The sequence below is a fragment of the Mobula hypostoma genome, chromosome 21 (assembly GCF_963921235.1).
Source record: "Mobula hypostoma chromosome 21, sMobHyp1.1, whole genome shotgun sequence".
Taxonomy (NCBI): domain Eukaryota; kingdom Metazoa; phylum Chordata; class Chondrichthyes; order Myliobatiformes; family Myliobatidae; genus Mobula; species Mobula hypostoma.
Window position 1 is genome coordinate 47,734,745 of NC_086117.1, and position 20,692 is coordinate 47,755,436.

Below are 20,692 nucleotides of genomic sequence, written 5' to 3' on the forward strand. Positions count from 1 at the left end.
GCCCGGTATCATTACCGTATTAACTGCCTAATTTCTGTTACCTGCTCCTGAGCCAAATACTTCATCAATGTGTTATCTCCACAGAGTCTCCTTCACCAAGACTGTTCATTCCTAAACTGTGAAATTAGGGTGGGAGCTACTCCTGATCTTGCTGACCATTGAAAGCAATGGAGACTAATACAAGGCGGGATCTTATCTTCAAACAGGTTGCTCCACTAAAAGCCATCACCTTCCTGACGAGCTATCCAATGATGCTCCAACTATTTACTCTGAAAGACTTCAAATTTAACTTACATTAGCTCATCTTTTCTGGGGTGGAGGGAGGTCATGATTACTTCTCCTACAGTGTGATGGGTATCCATGGTTTACAAGGCTAGTCCTTGAAAACTGGCAGCAAATCATTCAGCTGGCTGAATATACAATCTTACAGTAGTCAAACCTTACTAAACTCTTGTCAGGACAGAGTGCGTTTCAGATGATTGCAGATTTGCCAATGCAAGTAATCCTGCCAATAGCTTGCCTTTGTAGAATTAACTCACTAAGTATTTGCAAATATGTTAGATATAGACTTACTAATTTTCACTTTGAATTCTGAAATTTAGACAGTACTAAATTTAATATCCGATAATGCATAGAACGCACCACTGGGTTTGATATTGGAACCAAATGATAGGTTAGCTTGCAATGCCATCAAGCAAAAACAGTTCGTACAATATTCAGCAATTATTCATCATGTAGATATGAACATTCTGGGTATCCACACTCAAATTTTATTTTAATGTTTATGTAAGATTGTGGTTGAAAATGATTCATGGATAGAGCAGTTCTATTGTTAAATGAAAGGAGCAGAAAGAAGCCAGACTAGCCACTACACTGTGTTATGAGTGCTGTATAAACTAGCAGAAAGCCGAAGATTTATTTGTTACATGTGCCAAATCTACCACATGGTGTGAGAGCCGCAGATGACGTGCCAAGCAAAATAGCCAGACTTACGTATTTGTTCATGTCTGTGTGGCAGGGAGCAAATTCAATGTTTACTTAAGGATAAGAGCAGCTCCCTTATTCCAGTCATCTCGAACTTTTAAGGCTGTTGAATATGGCAGAAAGTGGAAGATGGAAATTATTTAAAATATTAAGAGATTATTATTCCTAGCTGGAAATCTTTGGAGTGCCAGACGCTCGGTCTGCAACTGTTTCCCTTTAGAGAGAGTTCACAGAAAGCTTCCACTGACAGAATTTAAACAGCATCAGCTCTCTCATTGGAAGCAATGCTTTCTTGACCTTTGAGTTCATTCATTACACATTACTGAAAAATCTAGCGAATGGAGTCGCTGAGAATTTGTATGCTGCTGTTAGAGGAGATTGGAGCATGGAGGAATTACTGATATGTGTAAAAGTGGATGGGGTTTTGTTTTCTGACATTGTCTTCTATCCTTCCACATAAGACATAGGTGCAGAATTAGGCCACTTGGCCTTTCAAGTCTGCCCCACCATTCCATCATGACTGATTTATTATCCTTCTCAACTCCTTCTCCTGCCTTCTGCCTGTAACCTTTGCTGCCATGACTAATTAAGAACCTATCAAACTCCACTTTAAACATACTCAACGACTTCACCTCCACAGCCATCCGTGGCAATGAATTCCACAGAATCACCACCATTTTGCTGATTAAATTTCTTCTCATCTCTGTTCTAAATGGATATCCCTCTATTCTGAGACTGCACCCTCTGGGCCTAGACTCGGCCACTATAGGAAACATCCTTTCCACATCCATGCAATCGAGGCCTTTTAGTATTTGATACGTTTCCAATGAGCTCCCCCCTCATTATTCTAAACTACAGTGGGTACAGGCACAGAGCCATCAAATGCTCCTCATACGCTAACCCTTTCATTCCCAGAGTCATTCTCATGAACCTCCTCCGGACCGTCTCCAATGTCAACACTGCCTTTCTTAGATAAGTAGCCCAAAACTGCTCATAATACTGCAAGTGCATTCTGACCAATGCCTTATAAAGCCTGAGCATAACAGTCTTGCTCTTATATTTTAGTCCTCTTTAAGTGAATGCTAACATTGCATTGGCCTTCCTTACCACAGACTCAACCTACAAGTTAAACCGTAGGGATTCTCAAGTCCTTCTGCACGTCTGACTTATGAATTTATGGAAAATAGTTTATTCCTTCTACCAAAATGCATGACTGTACACTTCCCTACTCTATATTCCATTTGCCACTTCTTTGCCCTTCTTTGCCCATTCTCCCGATCTCCATAAGTCCTTCTGCAGACACCTGCTTCTTCAGCACTACTTGCCCCACCACCTATCTTCGTAAAGTTTACAAACTTGGCCACAAAGCAATCAATTCAGTCATCCAAATCATTGACATATAATGAGAAAAAAGCAGTCCCAACAGCAACCCCTATGGAACGCCACTAATCACCAGCAGCCAACCAGAAAAGGTTCCCTTTATTCCCACTCTTTGCATCCTGCCAATCTTCTATCCATGCTAGTTTCTTTCCTGTAATACCATGGGCTCCTGTTAAGCAGTCTCATGTGGCAACTTATCAAAGGCCCTCTGAAAATTCAAGCACACAACATCCACTAATTCCACTTTATTTATCCTCCCTGTTATTTTCTCAAAGAATTCCAACAGATTTGTCAGGCAAGACAACCATACCTTAAGGAAACCATACTCATTTTGGCCTACTTTATCATGTGCCTCCAAGTACCCCAAAACTCACTCTTAATAATGGACTCTAACAAATTCCCAACCACTGAAGACAGGCTAACTGGCCTATAATTTCCTTTCTTCTGCCTCTGTGCCTTCTTGAAGAATGGAGTGATATTTGCAATTTTCCAGTTCACTAGAAACATTCCAGAATCTTGAAAGATTACTAATGCGTCCACAATTGCTTTAGCTACAACTTTCAGAATCCTTGGGTGTAATCCATCTGGTCCAAGTTATCTTTCTTCAGACCTCTCAGTTTCCCAAGCACCTTCTCCTTAGTAATAGTAATTACAGTCACTTCTGCCCCCAAACACTCTTGAATTTCTGGCATACTGCTAGTGTCTTCCGCAGTGAAGACTGACAGAAAATACTTATTAAGTTTGTCCGCTATTTCTTTGACCCCCCCCCCATTACTACCTCTTCAATATCATTTTCCCATGGTCTAATATCCATTCCCACCTCTCTTTTACATCTTTATACATCTGAAAAAAATCTTTTGGTAACCTCTTTTATATTATTGGCTGGCTTACATTCGTATTTTATCTCTCCTCTCCTTACGGCTTTCTTTAGTTGCCTTCTGTTGGTTTTTAAAAGCTTCCCAATCTTCAACTTCCCACTAGTTTTTACTATACTACATGCCCTCTCTTTCGTTATTATGCCTTCTTTGACTTCCCCTGTCATCCACAGTTGCCTCATCCTCCCTTTGGAATACTGCTTCATCTTCAGGATATTCTGCACCCTCTAAATTGTCCCCTAAACTGACTCTATGTGATGTCGTGATGTCTCCAGCACTGATTTTCCAGGCTCCTCCTCTAGACTCTGAAATTTCTTCTTACTGTTCTTCTGGACACCAGTCACCATCCCTAGCTATGCTGAACACACCCACTCTGATGCTTTGCTCTGAGCATTCTAGGTATTTAACTGAAGCCTTGTTATTAACAATACCAGGCCTAGTGAATGCTATGGTCTTAACTCAATAGACCAACATCCCAACAGAAATTTGCCACAGGTTAAGTTGTACACCCTAGTATAATCTTCACGGTCAGACAGTAAAAGATAAATATCATAAATAAATATGTTTCTCCAATGTTGGTAAAATTGAGGGTGGATGTGATCCCACATAAAGCAGGCATGCAATAAAATGTCAGAAACACAATAATTCCTATCATATATAGAAAGATCAAAGTTGAATTGTTGCTCAGATGGCAGCCTCTTTAGCAAATAAAAAAACAAGGAAGAATTTTCTCTGAAACTGTAAACCTACATTTTCTCTGTTTACCAATATAATGGACTCCTATTTAGAGAAACCTCTATTTTATTTGTGACGTCAGACCCCATCCAAATTCCTGCAAAGATGCGTTCAGTTATAAACCAAATGGAAATGCTTCTTTAGTGTTAACCACACAGTCACATTTAGGCAAGTCCTATGAAGTATATCTTCATAGAAAAAAAACACTCAATCCAAGATAGAATCACACCAAAGAATTACGTAAGAATTTGAAAATAACTATTGGCTTATTTTAGACCACAATAACTTGACATGATTTTAAAATCCTAAACACAAACTAATGATCTTAAAAGTTCTTTTTCATTTTCCTATAACGTAATTAATGTTTTAAAATCTGCAAAAAGTGTTTTACAATAACATTTCATGGGGATCCCTGCAAGCTGAGAGGCAAAATAATCTTCTCAGGTTTCCTTTTGGAGTTTCCGTCTCACTGCTGATCACTGTTGATGTGATTTTAAGAGTTACACCAACGGTGACCATCAGTGAGTCTGAAACAAAGCCCACTTTGAGATAATGTATTTCCAAAGTGTGTTAAACTGCTCAGGTTTACCTCACAGGGAATGGAAATAAAGGTTAACTGTTTGCCAAGCTAATATGGGGTGAATTAAGAAACTACCTTTACGATGTATATTTTTAGTTTATGCTCCTCTTTCTGAAGAGTATATAACATGGAAGTGTTATAAAATTCACATGCAATTCTTTATTTTTTGAAAAATAAATTCCACAGGCCTTGAACCACTGCGAGGTCTTAAATTTTCTGAGGTAACTCCCAGAAGCACCTCAGTGACTTGGGAAGCACCCTTAGCTCCTATTGACATGTTTGTCGTGAATTATAATCCTAAAACACATGGAGAAACGCAGCAGGTCATTGTGAAGGGAGATCAAAATGCAGTCGCGCTCACTGATCTGAAGCCCAGCACTGAGTATGTGGTGACGCTTATGGCTCTTCGAGGCACAGCGAGAACAGAGCCCTTGGTTGGATCTGTCACTACAGGTACTCGCCAGATACCATAGCTACATCTTAGCATTGTTCACTGATAGTCCAGTCATCTGCTTGCTGCTGTCATACATGAAAAGGCAGGTCATGTGCTGCAGCATATTTCAGGAATCCTTGAGGGACCTAGGATTCACTAAAATATGTGAGCTTTCCTGCAGTTAGCTTCCATCTGCTCCTGCTGGGTGTAGATGTTAGAATACTAACGTTCCTCACTCATCCCAGTTGTTCATGGTAACACCCAAAAATATTTCAGCTGGAGCCTTGCTCACTAAATGAAAGTGCAACAGTGAGTCAATATTGCTCTTAATCTGTTTCCAGGTCTTGGATGCTACTACTTGCACTCCAGGTATACCTCTTTCAGCACTTGGATTCCAAACGCTGTTTAGCATACAATGACATGTGCAAAAAGAGTGTTGCTTTATCCAGCATAAATATTGGCCTTGTAGGAGCATTCAAGTCCTACCATCATGAAAAAGTTCTGCTGGCATTATTTTATATCAGTACTTTATCCATCTCTACTAACTAACTAATGCTGTGTATCAATAACAGTTTCTGCATCCATGCACATGCGTAACAGCAGAACAAACTGTGCATTGTAAAGTGCTTATGGAATTTTGTTTAATAATTTATTTGTTGCCAGGAAAGGGAATTCTGAATGATACTGAAATTTTCACAAGTCTGTGATAGAAGTCTGGTCTGTGATTTTGCAAACCTGACGCACAAAGCTTTCGTGTAACACACAGAAATTAACTTCATTTCAGGTTGGTATGGTAACGAAACCTGCACGAGCTCCCGAGCAGGAGGAAGTCAATCAGCCCTTTGAGCCTGCCCCAGTATTCAATATGACTGCTCTACCCCAGGGCTTCCTCTTCTGTGCAAGTTTCCCCTCCTTCTCAATTCTCTGATCTTCCTCTTATTCCTCTTTGACTACTTTCCAAGGTCCTCCAGGCCAGAGAATTCCAGAGATTCACCACCCGCTGTGAGATGCTCCATTTTTAATGACCACCCACTTTTATGTAACTATATTAGAAATAAGAAATCTATTTGTTGGATACCTTTGATATTAAACGTCAGCAGAGTAATTCTCCTAAAAGGTGCCATATTTAACATTCATCTTCCATGTGCCTGTCCCATTAAAAAAATAAGTGACTCAAGAACAAAAAATATTGGAAAGAAGTTCCGAAATAGTTTTATTACAGGTAACAATGTTCCCATGATTTTACACTAATCCCCATTTTGTTTGACAATACTTTATTCTTCCAAATTCATTCCAAACAATATACCCTAGTGTTTAATGGTTGCTCTCAATGAATCCTGAAAAATATTTAATCAAGAGCAGCTGCTCAAAAGGGAGATAGATTTTCAAAAAAATCTTTGAGGCAAGATAACCAGTGTGATTATCGTACCTAATGTCACTAACTCAGGAGATTACATCCTGTGGTCAACGACATTCCCGATAAGGCATAGAGAGGTTTACCTGACCTACCCCTGCTCATCCAGTGCTTTGCACTTGAGATGAATTTGACCTGTTAAATATTGACACAGGTTGGGGGAGCCAGATGGAATTACCTCATCCCTTGCGAGGATCTAGCCTTGATGGAAGAGGCATACAAGGTTTTCAGCTGTACGCTGAACCTCCAAACACTTAAGCTTCGGCAAGAAACCTCCATTTTGAATCCTGATTTTGCAAATAAGCTTCAAACTTTAAAGGAAATCTGACTTTCTGAGCCACCGCCAACAGTTCAGGGTCCTGAGCTCATTAGGGGCTCATGTGTTTGAGACAGCGTGTGCAGGGCCTCAGGGTTGATTAATAAGTCAAAAGATGGTCATTTCACCCCTTTGATTAAGCTGGTTCCAGCAGAGTCAAGTTCACTGCATGCCCATCAACTTCCCAGATACGTTCACCTTTAGAGTGCATTTCCAGACTGTTACCAAAAGAAAGTGATTGTTTCTAACATGATTTTCTCTCTCTTATTTCTATCTAATCAGGTCACTTGCAGGAAACAACATGAAAGCTAATTCATTCAATGGCATCTTTTTCAGGCAACTCAATTCTTTTAAGAACTGCAATGTAACTGAGATTTTAGATCCAGCCGCTCACAGACTACTTTGAATCATTCATTCACAGCTTTAGCAGTCTTTCCTCCAGCAGTACTCTGCACAGAATTGTACTAAATAAATGTTTGAACTGCCTTTTTGTAGTGATGTCAGAGGAGGCTGTCACGTCTCCTCCGTATGGAAGCTCCACAGTCCCAGTTTCCGTGATATTAGAAGCTTCTGTGCCCGAGTTTTCTGGGACTGGTGACAGTCAAATCAGTAACCTAACTGTTTCTAAAGTGACCTCGGATGGTATCCATCTTTCCTGGATGACAGAAACAGGATCCTATGACAATTTTGTCATAAAGTATAGGAGTGCATTTGGAACCAGTGATGTGACAGAGATCTCCACTCCTGGTGATGTGCTAACTTTCGAACTAAAAGGCCTAATGCCTTCCACTCCTTATAAAATAACTCTTTACGGAATTGCCGGTGGTCAACGCTCAGAGCCGCTGAATATTTTAGCCACCACAGGTATTTAGACTTTTGATTTTTGCCTCCAAACTGGCTTGCGTTTTGTCGTGTTGCTAAAACTCTACTAAAGCTCGTGGTGTGTAGAGAATCCCTGCCACCGTTGTGCCCTTGCCCGCATGACTGAGCAGTAACGTGCTCGCCAGATCCGCTGGAAGATTCTCCCTGCGAACTGGCTCCAGCTTGAGGTTTGAAAAGCATGCTCCTTGTGAATAAAAGACCTGAGCCTGCATGACTTGTTAATTGTCGTGAGAATTGGCCTGTGGGCGGTTTTCGCCCCGTGTTGCAGCCCTATTTAGTGCACTGAATGGTCAAAAATGTTTCAGGTTTCGTCCACAGAGTGTACATTGTAAGCTAATGGACTAAAAACCGCATGAAACTGAAGGAATGATATTCCTTTGTCCTGCTTGTGCTTACTTGTAGGAGCGCTGACTGCCTTCTGGTCTTTTGACTTAGAAGAAATTTTTGAGGTTGGAAGCAGACAAAAGCATGCTGGTTTGAGACGTAACCATGTTATTAATATCGTGTTGGTTTTGTAAATCTGGTCTAGTCCTAAACGGTGAAGATTTTGAACTTGATTAATCAATCATCTCTTCCAATTCTAATTTCCCCCAGTATCATTTGTCTTAATAATGAGCTGTGTGCTGACATAACAGGTGCCTGTTCCTGGAGTCACTAGCTGCTGTGCTTGATGGTTGTGTGTTGTAGTTACAGTTTTATCTTAAAGCAGATTGTTAGATTGTTTCCAGTTACAATTAACTGATGGTGATTTAATTGCAACATTGGTCGCCATTCACTTGCATACCAAGTTAATCCCTTAAGTACATCAAACACAATTGCTAAAGTGAACTGGTAAGGTAAATTATATCTTTTAACCCAAATACATCATTGGCAAGTACTGACAGTGGTGTGTGTAACTGGAAGCATGTTGATTGTTCTTGCTCTCTTCCTGACACTGTATTTTGAAACATTATTCCTTCCACATTGTTTTTAGCTGACTTAATCAACGCAGTTGATGGCCAAATAAATCAGACAACAGGCGACAATTCTCGGCTACACAAAGATGGAGGTTTTAACCCTGAGCCCACAGTTGGTTCAGAGAAAGGGGTGTTGCATAGTAGACTGGGAAACCTTACTGTGATAAACACTACCTCCGAAAGTATTAAGCTTTCATGGACTTTGCAAAATGGATCTTTTGATGCCTTTTTGATAGTGGCCACAGATTACACTGGGTTGCACGGACCACTGGAAATGTCCCTTTATGGTGATGTACGTAGCACCGATGTAACTGGTCTCTTGGATAGTACACAATATAAGGTATATTTATACGGATTTGTGGGAAATTGGCGTTCAGATCCTTTGAGTGCAGAAGCCACAACAGGTATTGGTTTTATTCACAATACTTCCCTCTTTTTTTTCTTCTTCCTCTCATTCTGAATGTGTATGCAACTCCCTTTTTTTAACAACGCCGTTACTCAAAGCATGCCCTTACTTATCAATCGTAATTTTAGACCTGAGGTTGCAAGTAATGAGAGAGAGCGGAGGGGGAAGAAATTCCTCCCCGGTATTGTGTGGTATAGCGGCCAAAGGTACAGAACTGCTTCTGAAGTGTGTCCTCTGAATCCCCTGCTTTGCTTTGTATGTGGGTGAAGCCAATTCTTGCGAAGGTAATCCAGGAAAGCACAAAATCATGGACAAACATGAATAGCCTGGCACCTGGAACTGCAACAGCCTTACAATGTGTAATCATTGGCACTGACTTTAAGGACCAATGGCCAGGAAATATTTTACATGACATACCATATAGAAAAGTAGAGAAATTACATCTCCAGTAGAAACTGATCTTATTCCAATACACAGGCTAGGGATAGATTCAAATCGACCTGAATATTGAACTGGCATTTTTGGCATTCCTTGATATTTTCAGTTATCCGGCCAGATTCCAGCAACTAGTTGAGTCTGACAATCAGGAAGATCTCACCTTTGACTTCCAGGCCTTGCTCCATTGGTTGTTGTGTCTGGAGTGCATTGGCCAAGTTCCTAATAGCTCAATGTACCAGAATCAGGATTATTATCACTGGATTTCTCGTGAAATTTGCTAACTTAGCAGCATCAGTTCAATGCAATATATAATAACATAGAAAAAAAAGTAGAAATGTAAATCAATTACAGTAAGTATATATATATGAATATTAAATAGTTAGATTAAAAATTGTGCAAAACAGAAATTATATATATATATATATAAAAGGTGAGTTAGTGTTCAAGGGTTCAATGTCCATTTAGGAATTGGATGGCAGAGGGAAAGAAGTTGTTCCTGAGTTGCTGAGTGTGTGCCTTCAGGCTTCTGTACCTCCTTCCTGAAGGTAACAATGGGAAGAGGGCATGTGGTGGTTGGTGGGGGTCCTTAATAATGATCGTTCTGAGGCACCGCTCCTTGAAGATGTCTTGAGGCTGGTACTCAAGATGGAGCTGGCTAATCTTGCAACTTTATGAAGCTTCTTTCAGTCCTGTGTAGCAGCCCCCTCCTGCCTCCTCCCCAATATCAGACAGTGAAACAGCCCGTCAGAATGCTCTCCATGGTACAACTATAGACGTTTTCACGTGTTTTAGGTGACAAACCAAATCGCTTCAGACTCCTAATGAAATATAGCCACTGTCTTGCCTTCTTTATAGCTGCATCGATATGTTGGGACCAGGTTAGGTCCTCAGAGATCTTGACACCCAGGAACTTGAAATTACTCACTCTCTCCACTTCTGATCCTTCTATAAGGATTGGTTTGTGTTCCCTCATCTTACCCTTCCTGAAGTCCATAATCAGCTATTTCGTCTTATTGACAATGAGTGCAAGATTGTTGCTGTGACACCACTCAGCTAGTTGGTATACCTCACTCCTGTACACCCTCTCATCTCCATCTGAGATTCTACCAACAACAGTTGTATAAACAGCAGATTTATAGATGATATTTGGGCTATAACTAGCCACACAATCATAGGGATAGAGAGAGTAGAGCAGTGGGCTAAGCACACACCCCTGAGGTGCGCCAGTGTTGATCGTCAGAGAGGAGGAGATATTATCACCAAACCGCACAGATTGTGGTCTTCCACTTAGGAAGTTGAGGATCCAACTGCAGTGGGAGGCACAGAGGCCCAAGTTCTGCAGCTTATCGATCAGCACTGTAGGAATGATGGTGTTAAAACACTGAGGTTTAGTCAACAAAGAGCATCCAGATATTGTGTTCGTATTGTCCAGGCGATCTAACGCCACGTGAAGAGCCACTGAGATTGCATCTGCCGTAGACCTATTGTGGCGATAGGCAAATTACAGTGGGTCCAGGCTCTTGCTGAGACAGGAGTTCATTCTACCATGACCAACCCCTCAAAGCATGTCATCACCGTAGATGTGAACACCACTGGACAATAGTCATTAAAGCAGCTCACGCTGCTCTTCTTGGGCACTGGTATAAATGTTGCCTTTATAAAGCGGGTGGGAACTTCTGACTGTAGAAGTGAGAGCATGCAGGCATGGTCAAGAGGTTCCGTTGATGTTCAGACCATACATCAGAATGGAGATAAAATGTGACCTAAGGGACTTTGACTATGGAATGGTTGTTGGTGCCAGACGGGGTGGTTTGGGTATCTCAGAAACTGCTGATCTCCTGGGATTTTCACACACTGCAGCCTGTGGAGCTAACAGAGAATGGTGCGAGAAACAAAGAAATCCAGTGAGCAGCAGTTCTGTGGGTGGAACAGTTTGTTAATGAGAGGTCAGAGGAGAATGCCCAGACTGATTCAAGATGACAGGAAGGTGACAGTAACTCAAATAACCACACATCACAACAAGGGTGTGCAGAATGGCATCTCTGAATTCACAACACGCTGAACCTTGAAATGGATGGGCTACAGCAGCAGAAGACCATGAATATATACTCAGTGTCCGCTTTTTTAAGTACAGGAGACACCTGACAAAATGGCCACTGAGCATGTGCGCTGAATTCATGCAAGCACTCAAGACACAGAGGAGATCAGCCCAAAGCTTTCCAATTGGAATAGCTTAGTCATTTACCAAAGCGCTCCCCAATGCCCATGGGAAAGACCAACCGCGGTACTTACAGATTTAACATCTGGGCATGCAATTTTACCCTGCAGCTTCTAAATCTAAAGGACAAAGTGTATCTTTCACTCTAAAATATGTCATTCCTTTAACTTTTTAGGAAGGCGCCCAAATGTTTTGACAAGCAGTATTTATTTGCAAACATTTATTCGTCAAAACATCTTGAGGTAGTTCATGCGAATTACTTTTTATTGTATTATGATGGTGTTATGCAAAGGAAATATGATAGCCAGTTCATGTCCCACAAATAGTCATTTGGAAAGACATCCACACGCTTTCCATTAGATGATCCTGCTTAAGGGAGGAAGACAATAACTAAGAAACGTTGAATGGACCACACTGAATTGGTAACAGGGTTTTTAAGGAAAGCAAGTTGAGCTAAGAGACTCTTCCACGGAATTTTATTTCCTTGTGGATGAAGTTTGGTTGGTTGCCAATGAACCAATATTCCAAGACTCCAGGGAGATAGGATGACTTAATATAATCCATTGATATAATTCTTATTGCATGCAATATATTTCCAACCCAGTACCTCAGTCATCATTCAATAACGTTTTTGTTGCTGAAGCACAACACAAGATTTTACGGTGCAATTCTGCCTCCCACTTTGGCTATTCCATTATAAATTCCCAATTATTTCTGCTCTCATTATCTATTTAAGTACCTTACCATAGCTCCAATAAAAGGAGAAACTGAGCGAACTTTGGCAAATATGAATGTCAGTCAGTTTCTGAATGGAGAGGGTTCTTGTAGGTAGCAGAGGCTCTTTGGTTAGGAGATTCTCGACCAAGTTACGGAATGTTGCACAGCATATTTGCAGGATTGTATTCTTGTCATGGTGCTTTAGCAGTCAGCATCCAAAGCAACATTTCGTATTTATTGAGGTTGGTGTTAGTAAAAAATCAAATTCATGAAGGCTTCTTGAAGGACTTTAAATTGTTGTATTTGAAATGGCATTGCTGTAGAATTCATATATGAGGCAAATATACACTGCCACACAACAGTCATTGGAGGGTAAAGATGCTGAATTGGTTCTTAGTGCTAATTGGAATGTTAGTCATTAAATGTTAAAACATTTGATATTCCTTTTATTCAAGGATTAAAGTTTCATACTTTTACAAATTGCCGCCTTATTGCTGTGAATTCATAAGTGGAAATTCTAACTATGAGGGGAAAATGACAGTCCATGCTAATAAAAATACATCAAAATATAATCCATCATCTGGCATTTATTGCACATAATAGCTATAAGGCAATGAGCTTTGACAGTAATCATTCCCAGTCTTCAGATGATCAGTACCAAATATATTACTTTTAATTTTATACTTCAAGTTGTGGCTGTTAATAGTTTAAAATGCATTACTTTTGGCCAAATGCCACACAAGAAGTTATTAGCAACAAAGAAAGTCTGTGTATCTGTGAAATGGTTTGTGAGGTAGGGAAGGAATGATTGGACAAGGTTTAAGTGGCAGAATATGACAAGTAGTGACTCCCTGTGGAGCTCTGTTGGGGTCTTAGATTTTTACTCTGCATTTCAGGGAGGAGAGTTTTATTTATCCAGATTTATAGATGACAAGTTGGGGAATGCAACTAGTTGCACTGTAGGGAAAAGAAGATTCCAGAGGGATACAGTTGGATTTATCGAATTCGTGTGTGTTGATGTCTAGCTGACAGCTCCTTAGAAAAGTAGTGGCTGGTGACACTGTAATGTGTGTCCCTGCATCTGCACCATCTCCACCCATGGACACAGTGCTGTATCTGGGCCGATCAGAATTGGAGTCACAATCAGGTTTACTACCACCGACATGTGTTGTGAAATGTGCTGTTTTGCAGCAGCAGTAAATGCAAAGCATAAAAGAAATTGCCATAAGATACAAAAGTAAATACGCAAATATTGCAGAAGAGTGACCATGTGGTGGTGTTCATGGGTTCTTGGACCATTCAGAAATCTGTTGGTGGAGCAGAGGAAGCTGGTCAAACAGTGAGTGTGGGAAGTGATGCTCCTTTACCTCCTCCCTGATGGTGATAATGCGAAGAAGGCATGTCCCAGATGGTGATAATGCTGGATAATAATGATCTGTAATGTAATGAGCTAAAGGGATGGATATTCTTCACATCTGGCCCCTCAGCTTCATAAGGCTGCAAACCTTCACTCAGACTGGCTTCCAGCTGGGTACAGGCATCAATTAGAACCGACGTTTCGATGACAGACTCTGGCATCTTCATCAGGGATGATGCATCGAAACATCGGTTATAATCGATACCCGAGAAGAGTTAATTCATCACATACACCGGGAAAGCACTAGATCCTTTTCCACTTCAATCAGAAGATTAGCGTTTTGTTCTGTTTTGCCTCAATGTTAATATGTTGATTCATTAATATAAATCTCTTTCAAACAGATGTTTTTTTTTTACTTTTAAATTTGCAATTAATGTTTCTTTAATTGTTAGATGTTGTATTTGACTAGCCCTAAATGCCTCTGATGATCAGTGATCGGTAAAGAGGAGCATTTGAGTACAGTCACCTCACCAATCAGGGCCTTGCTTCCACTACCTGTGTTCTGGTCACCAGTCCCGGCCCACTGATCACTCCACGTCGCTGGGTGGCCGTGGTGGTGAGACATGCAGGACTGGAGCCAGCAATGGGCAATGAGCCAGCAAGAGCAGGGGTAGGGTGGGGCTGCAGCCCGAAATGGGTCTGGTCCACCATGATTCAGCCCAATAGGCAATGCCAGGATGAATGTGAGATTATATGCGTCAGATCCAAGAGAGGCAAAATTACTTCATTTAGCGAAAAGAGGGTGAAGCTGTACTACCTTGCCCTCGAATTAAGTACACTGAAGATTCATTTACAACGCTGTGGATTGTAGTCACATATAGCAAGACTGGGTTGGGACAGGGGACTATACTCCTTTAAAGAGATTCGGAGAACAAGCAGAATTTTTCTGATAACCCGGTACTTTCATCGTTTTGAGTCTATTTAATCCATGTTACTCTGCTATTGTAATATGAACATTAGCCTTTCAAGGCGGAAAGTATCAGGCCATGCACTTAGGGAAGAGGAAGCTAAAGGCAGTCGGTTATCTAAGTGGAGAAAGATCGTGATGGACAGAGGGATGCAAGTGTTCTTGTGCACCAAAAGCTTAGGAAAGGAAATGGTACATTGACCTTCATTGCAAGAGGGATGAAGTTTAGAAATGAGAAGGTTTTGTTCCAGTTCTGTGGGCTGTTAGTGAGGCCACAGATGGAGCTCATCTTTGGTCCCACTATTTAAGAAAGGATATAGTGACATTAGAAGTGGTCAAAAAGACCCCTGGCTAATTCCTGGATTTAAAGGGTTGTCCCAACATCTACAGAAGCTCTGTCTATATTCTTTGGAGATTAGAAAAATGAGAGGTGACCTTGTCCTTATTGAAACATAAATGATTCTGAGGGTACACAAGCTATTCTTCAGGCTCTGGGCACAAATAAAAAATACTGGAGGAACTCAGCAGGTCAGGCAGCATCTATGGAGGGAAATGAACTGTCGAAGTTTTAAGCAGAGACCCTTCTGAAACGTCAGCTGTTCATCTTCCTTCGTAGATGCCTGCCTGCAAAGTTCCTCCAGCATTGTGTGTGTAATCTGAAGGGACATAACAGGGCAAACATTGAGATATTTTCACTAGTGGGAGGATCTCAAGCAAGGGACAGTTACAAGATCAGAGAGTTGTATTCGACAACTGAGGTGTGTAGGAACTACTACTCAAGAGGGTGGTGAATTTCTGGAATTCCCAATCATGGAGGATTGCAGAGATAGATCATGGGTGGTGGGGGGATTGATACATATTGAAATGACTGGAGAATGGAGGGGAAAGAGGAACTGTCACAGAGGAGGAGTTGGGGTCTAGGTCTCATTGGCCATGATCATATTGACCGGTGCAGCAAGCTTGGAAGGTTGAGTGTTCCAGCCTTTTCCTACTTTTTATGTTCTTGTATGGACAAATTTCTGCACACTGCTCCTTAACACTTGTGCATAACTACACACACTGGTTTAGGAGTCGAATGAAGTGCTCGTCTTGATCTCAAGGGGTTAGAATAAGCCAGGAAGAGGTAGTGTTGCAATTGTACAAAGCCTTGGTCACTTGCCATCTGGAGCACTATGCTCTCTGAAGCTCAGGCAAGATATATTGGCTTTGGAGGAGATTCAATGCTGCTGTGCCAGAATGATGTCAGGATTTAAATGGTGAAAAGATGCATGAAGTCAGCTTTTATTTCACTGACTGAAGGGTGATCTTATCAATGGCTTGGAGTTCTTTGGGTAAAGAGAAAATATTTCATCTGGTAAGAAGAGCTGCAATAAGTCAGTATTATCATAAAACTTTGGTCTAAACGTGCAACAATATCAATCTACCGCAGAAGTCAGTTAAAATGTGCATTTCCTTTAACAATGGCATTATTTGGCACCTTTGCTGGAAGTGCGGATGAACAAGCTTTTAGACAATAGCCAATAGACAATAGGTGCAGGAGTAGGCCATTCAGCCCTTCGAGCCAGCACCGCCATTCACTGTGATCATGGCTGATCATCCACAATCAGTACCCTTTTCCTGCCTTCTTCCCATATCCCTTCACACCACTATCTTTAAGAGCTCTAGCTAACTCTTTCTTGAAAGAATCCAGAGAATTGGCCTCCACTGCCTTCTGAGGCAGAGCATTCCACAGAACCACAACCCTCTGTGTGAAAAAGTTTTTCCTCAACTCCGTTCTAAATTATCTACCCCTTATTCTTAAACTGTGGCCTCTGGTTCTGGACTCACCCATCAGCGGGAACATGCTTCCTGCCTCCAGCATGTCCAATCCCTTAATTCCTTTTAACACATAGGCTACTACAAAGGGAGACCAGGCGATCGATGCTTTTAAGGAGACAAGGAGACAGGGAAGTTCAGAGAGTGAACGAGAGAGCTGAAGAGCAAGGCAGCTGTAGACTGGACTGAAATTTTTGACCTTAATTGAATAGTTGTCAAACAAAAGTATCAGGAGAACAAGCAACAAGTTAATCAATATAGTAGGACTGAGGGATTTGATGTTGCAACATAGAACCTATGCAGCCAGATGGGATTCTCTAGAGTTAGCACCGTGGCCAGCACAGATATCGTGGGCTGAAGGGCTCGTTTCTGTGCCGTATTGTTCTAGGGTTAATTTGTATTCTGCCTTTTCAGTAGATGGACACATTAATTATTGGCCAGCAGTTACAATGCGCTGGTTGTTTATGACCATACAATGTCCTGGTTAATCCCAGAGAAAGCCAGTTCAGTTTGTATCCGGTTACATCACAATCTGGGTGACAGGCAAGTGCTGTAGCTGGCTACAGTGGTGTGATATTGAGGGGAACGGGACATCAGCAAGGCTTCCCGCGTTTAATTGTTCTCCAGTGAAGTCCAGCGGAAAGTATGACTGGGCCGCGCCACTTCAAGTAGTGACATGCTTCTGTGGCCTGACTGCAGGCCAGCAGGACTTGGCCGCAGTCTGATGCACAGAAAAGTAAACAACAGAGATTTCTTTGTGGAGATGTATTCAGGGGTAGCTGGAGAGTAGGGAGGGAGTAGAGGGGGGATGGATTTAAAAAAAAATAAGAAATCCTTGTGCAGGAGAGTGGAATCCCAAGTGCAGACTTTCTTCTAACAACAGCAGGGCCATCCATAACCAACCCAGAACTGAGGGCCTGATAGGCCCTGCCAGAGTGCTGATCATCATTGTTACTATGGCATGGAGTAACAAAGGATTCAGTGGATTTCTTTCCTTGAAGGATATTAGTGTCCCAGACAAAATTTAAAGAACGAAAGCAGTGCTTCATGGCTGTATTTCATTACTCTGGCTGCTCTGGTGGGATCTGAACTCAAATCTCCAGATCTCTAGTCCAGGTATTGAAGTAATCACTCAGTAATGTAACCACAGTCCTACTGTGCTCTGTTAGTGAGTTTGTGTTAAATCTTTGTAATAAGTGTAAAGATATGTTCCCTCAGAAAAGTCAACGTATTAATGAATGCCGTGGACCGTGGTTCCCATTCTAGGGTTCACAGACCCATCAGTTAACGGTAGGGGTCCATGGCATTAAAAAAGGTTGGGAACCCGTGATTTAGAGAGTTATTTAGAAAAAAAATGTGTTCCTAGGTTCCAAAAACTTAAGATGGATGTACAATATTATAATTTTCAGGGGCAAAAGTGGGTGGGTGAGATTAACACATTAAATGCAAAGGTATATTCCTTCAGTAAAGTCAACCATTAGTTAATTTTGTAGAGGGTTATTTAATCAAAAATATGTCCCTTGGCTCCAAAAACATAAGATCAAAAAATCAGAAAAACAATAACTGTACCCCTCCCTGTAGGTGCTGCCCGGCCTGCTGTGTTCTACCAGCATTTTGTGTGTGTTGCTTGCAACTTGAATGTGACTTTTCTGTGTGAGGTTGTTGGCGAGGAGGTGTGGTCAGAAGCAGTTCAAGAAAAATAATTCCCCTTGCATGTACCAACACATGGTAACCCTGGGTGGAGGCAATACCTGAGGATGTACTGACATCCTGTAGTCATCTTGTGAAGGAAGTTATCCCAACTGATTAACTGCTTGATTCTAATCTAAAGACGTCTATTACAGAACCCCTTGACAACACCACTGCACATTCTCCAAGCACAGACATCGCCAAACCAGAAAACCTTGTGGTAACAAATGTGACCTCCACCAGCTTCCGGCTATCCTGGGCCGCCCACATTGGAGCCTTTGATAGTTTTCTATTGATAGTAAAGGATGTTAAAGGATCGGGCAGGCCTTTGAAGATTTCCCGCCTGCCTGGTCAACATACAGCTGATATCCAAGGGCTGGTACCTGGTACTGATTACAAGGTTGATCTATATGGAGTTGTTCAAGGTCATCTGTCACGACCACTGACTGAGATTGCAAGAACAGGTATTCCTCACAACTCTTCACTACTTTCCATGATGCCTTGTGACAGGGAGGAAGAATTGCCCCCTATGTACCCCACCACGCCCATGACTGCCTTCAGCAAACTTAACGTTCACTCATTAGATTAGTCATTCCCTAACACTGAGCAGTAACATGTCCTGTTGTGGAAGCAAAGAAACTGCAACTAACAAGGACACATTTCCAGCCGTCCCAGTGTATCAGTCATTGGTTGATGCATGTTGTCTGGATGAATAGTCTATAGCATAGATTCCTTTGTTTCAAGCAGGGTAACTCTGATGTTTGATCTATTCACAAGACACATCCAATGTAGTGTTAGTTCCAAAAGCATTATTATTTAGAATGTAGTTCTAGGATCAAACTTGAGTTCAAATTCGGAGGAAATTTATTATCAAAGTAAGTGTCCTGAATGTCACCATATACCCCTGAGAATGTTTTTCTTGCGAGCATTCACAGAACACAGAAATACAATAGAACCACTGAAAAGCTACACACAGACTGAGACGGACAAACAACCTACATGCACAAGACAACAAACTGTGCAATTACTACAAAACAATAAATAAATAATACTGACAACGTGAGTTGCAGAGTCCTTGAAAGTTGAGTCCATAGGTTGTAGAATAGGTCGGTGTTGAGGTGAGTGAAGTTAACAACACCGGTTCAATGGAAATTTGTGCAGTTGTCTAAACTTTGTTCGTTTAGACATAAAGAAAAATCTCCCAGTATTATTTGATTGCTGACAAGATAAATATGAAAAAATGCACTTTTACCATATCCCCTCATGAAACTGGAATCACTAGCAGACCAAGGAGAGCTGGTCTGTGACTATTTAACAAGGCATGGGAGAGAGCGTCACTAAAAGCACCCTTCCTGTCTTCATCCCATGGAAAATAGTCTTCATGCTTCACACGACAAAGCTAAGAGAGACCGCTGTCACTCACTGCGCAAAGTACCTGCTGTTGTGTGAAGTTTTTCCTCCTGCTCCCTCCCATTCTGAAAGCACAAACTGGTCAGATTGCATTGGTAACACTGACTTCCAGTGGGGGAACCTGCTCTGCCAGAAACTTGTGTGCACACTTCCAAATTCAAGGTCCTGTCCCACCAGGCAGTTCGATAGCATTCCATCCAAATCAATTACTTGGATAATTATCCCTCTTTGCCCATCCTAGGAGAGCTGAGGTCTAATTCTCTGCAGAGCAGATATCATGGTCACTTCCGAGTCAAGCTGAGTTAGTTCATTGCTATGTGCACAATTAGTGGCGAGGTGCAGACAAAGTGAAAGAACAGTAGTGCAGATACGTAGGTACAGACACACTCAGAATATAATTTATTCACAAGTTATACAAGATCCAGAAGAGAGAGAAAAAGAAAAGACTGTGAAAACAAGACAGCGCAAAAGGAAGACACAATCAGAGACAAGTCTAAGAGTGGTCAGCAGTGAACACACCCTGTGCATGAAGGAGACTGAGCAGCAGAATTTCTTTCCACTCTAGTTCTCGCTAGTACGTCGGTGCATTCTGATCTCCCTGGGACACTCACCCGAACACTTCAGTTCATTTCTACACTAGAAGATGACCCACCAGAATCTTGTCCCCATCTGCTTTTCAATGAAGCTCTTCTTTATATTAATAATCATGCACTCTGAGTAAACTTAGTTTGGGAATATTTGAGAAATGCGATGTAAAGTTACCCATTTTATGTTTTAGAATGAAGGTGCAACATCGACAAATTGTCTTAAATAGATGGAGTCCGTTGCAAACACAGAATAACAGATCACTTCCTTGCTGCATGCTTATTTTGGACATTTCTATTGACACCAGTACTACGTCTTGGTGGAGAAGGGCACAGTTAGTATGAATGTGTAATAATATCAAATGTACATACACTTATTCATATTTATTAATTCACAGATGAATTAACTAATTTTCTATTTCTGATCACAGTGACACTGAATGGAATCTGCTGCCTTCTCACACATCATTCTATGTTATACTAACCCACTGTTACAGACCTACCTCATTATTTGGATAATTTTCAGATTAATTCTA

The 20,692-nt window shown here is 41.3% G+C and overlaps 1 protein-coding gene across 11 annotated transcripts in view; it reads left to right on the forward strand.

The window, feature by feature from the left end:
* tncb (tenascin Cb) overlaps positions 1–20,692 on the forward strand; it is a 156,285-nt gene that overhangs the window by 86,907 nt on the left and 48,686 nt on the right. For 3 of the 11 annotated variants that reach the window (XM_063073938.1, XM_063073939.1, XM_063073937.1), the window contains exons 11-14: positions 4,741–5,007; positions 7,213–7,581; positions 8,573–8,959; positions 18,318–18,626. The exons of 4 other annotated variants lie outside the window; for them this stretch is intronic. In XM_063073938.1, coding sequence (XP_062930008.1) covers positions 4,741–5,007; positions 7,213–7,581; positions 8,573–8,959; positions 18,318–18,626 — 1,332 coding nt within the window. The remainder of the gene's footprint in view (positions 1–4,740; positions 5,008–7,212; positions 7,582–8,572; positions 8,960–18,317; positions 18,627–20,692) is intronic. 4 more of the 11 variants (XM_063073941.1, XM_063073946.1, XM_063073942.1 and 1 more) reach the window with 3 other exon arrangements.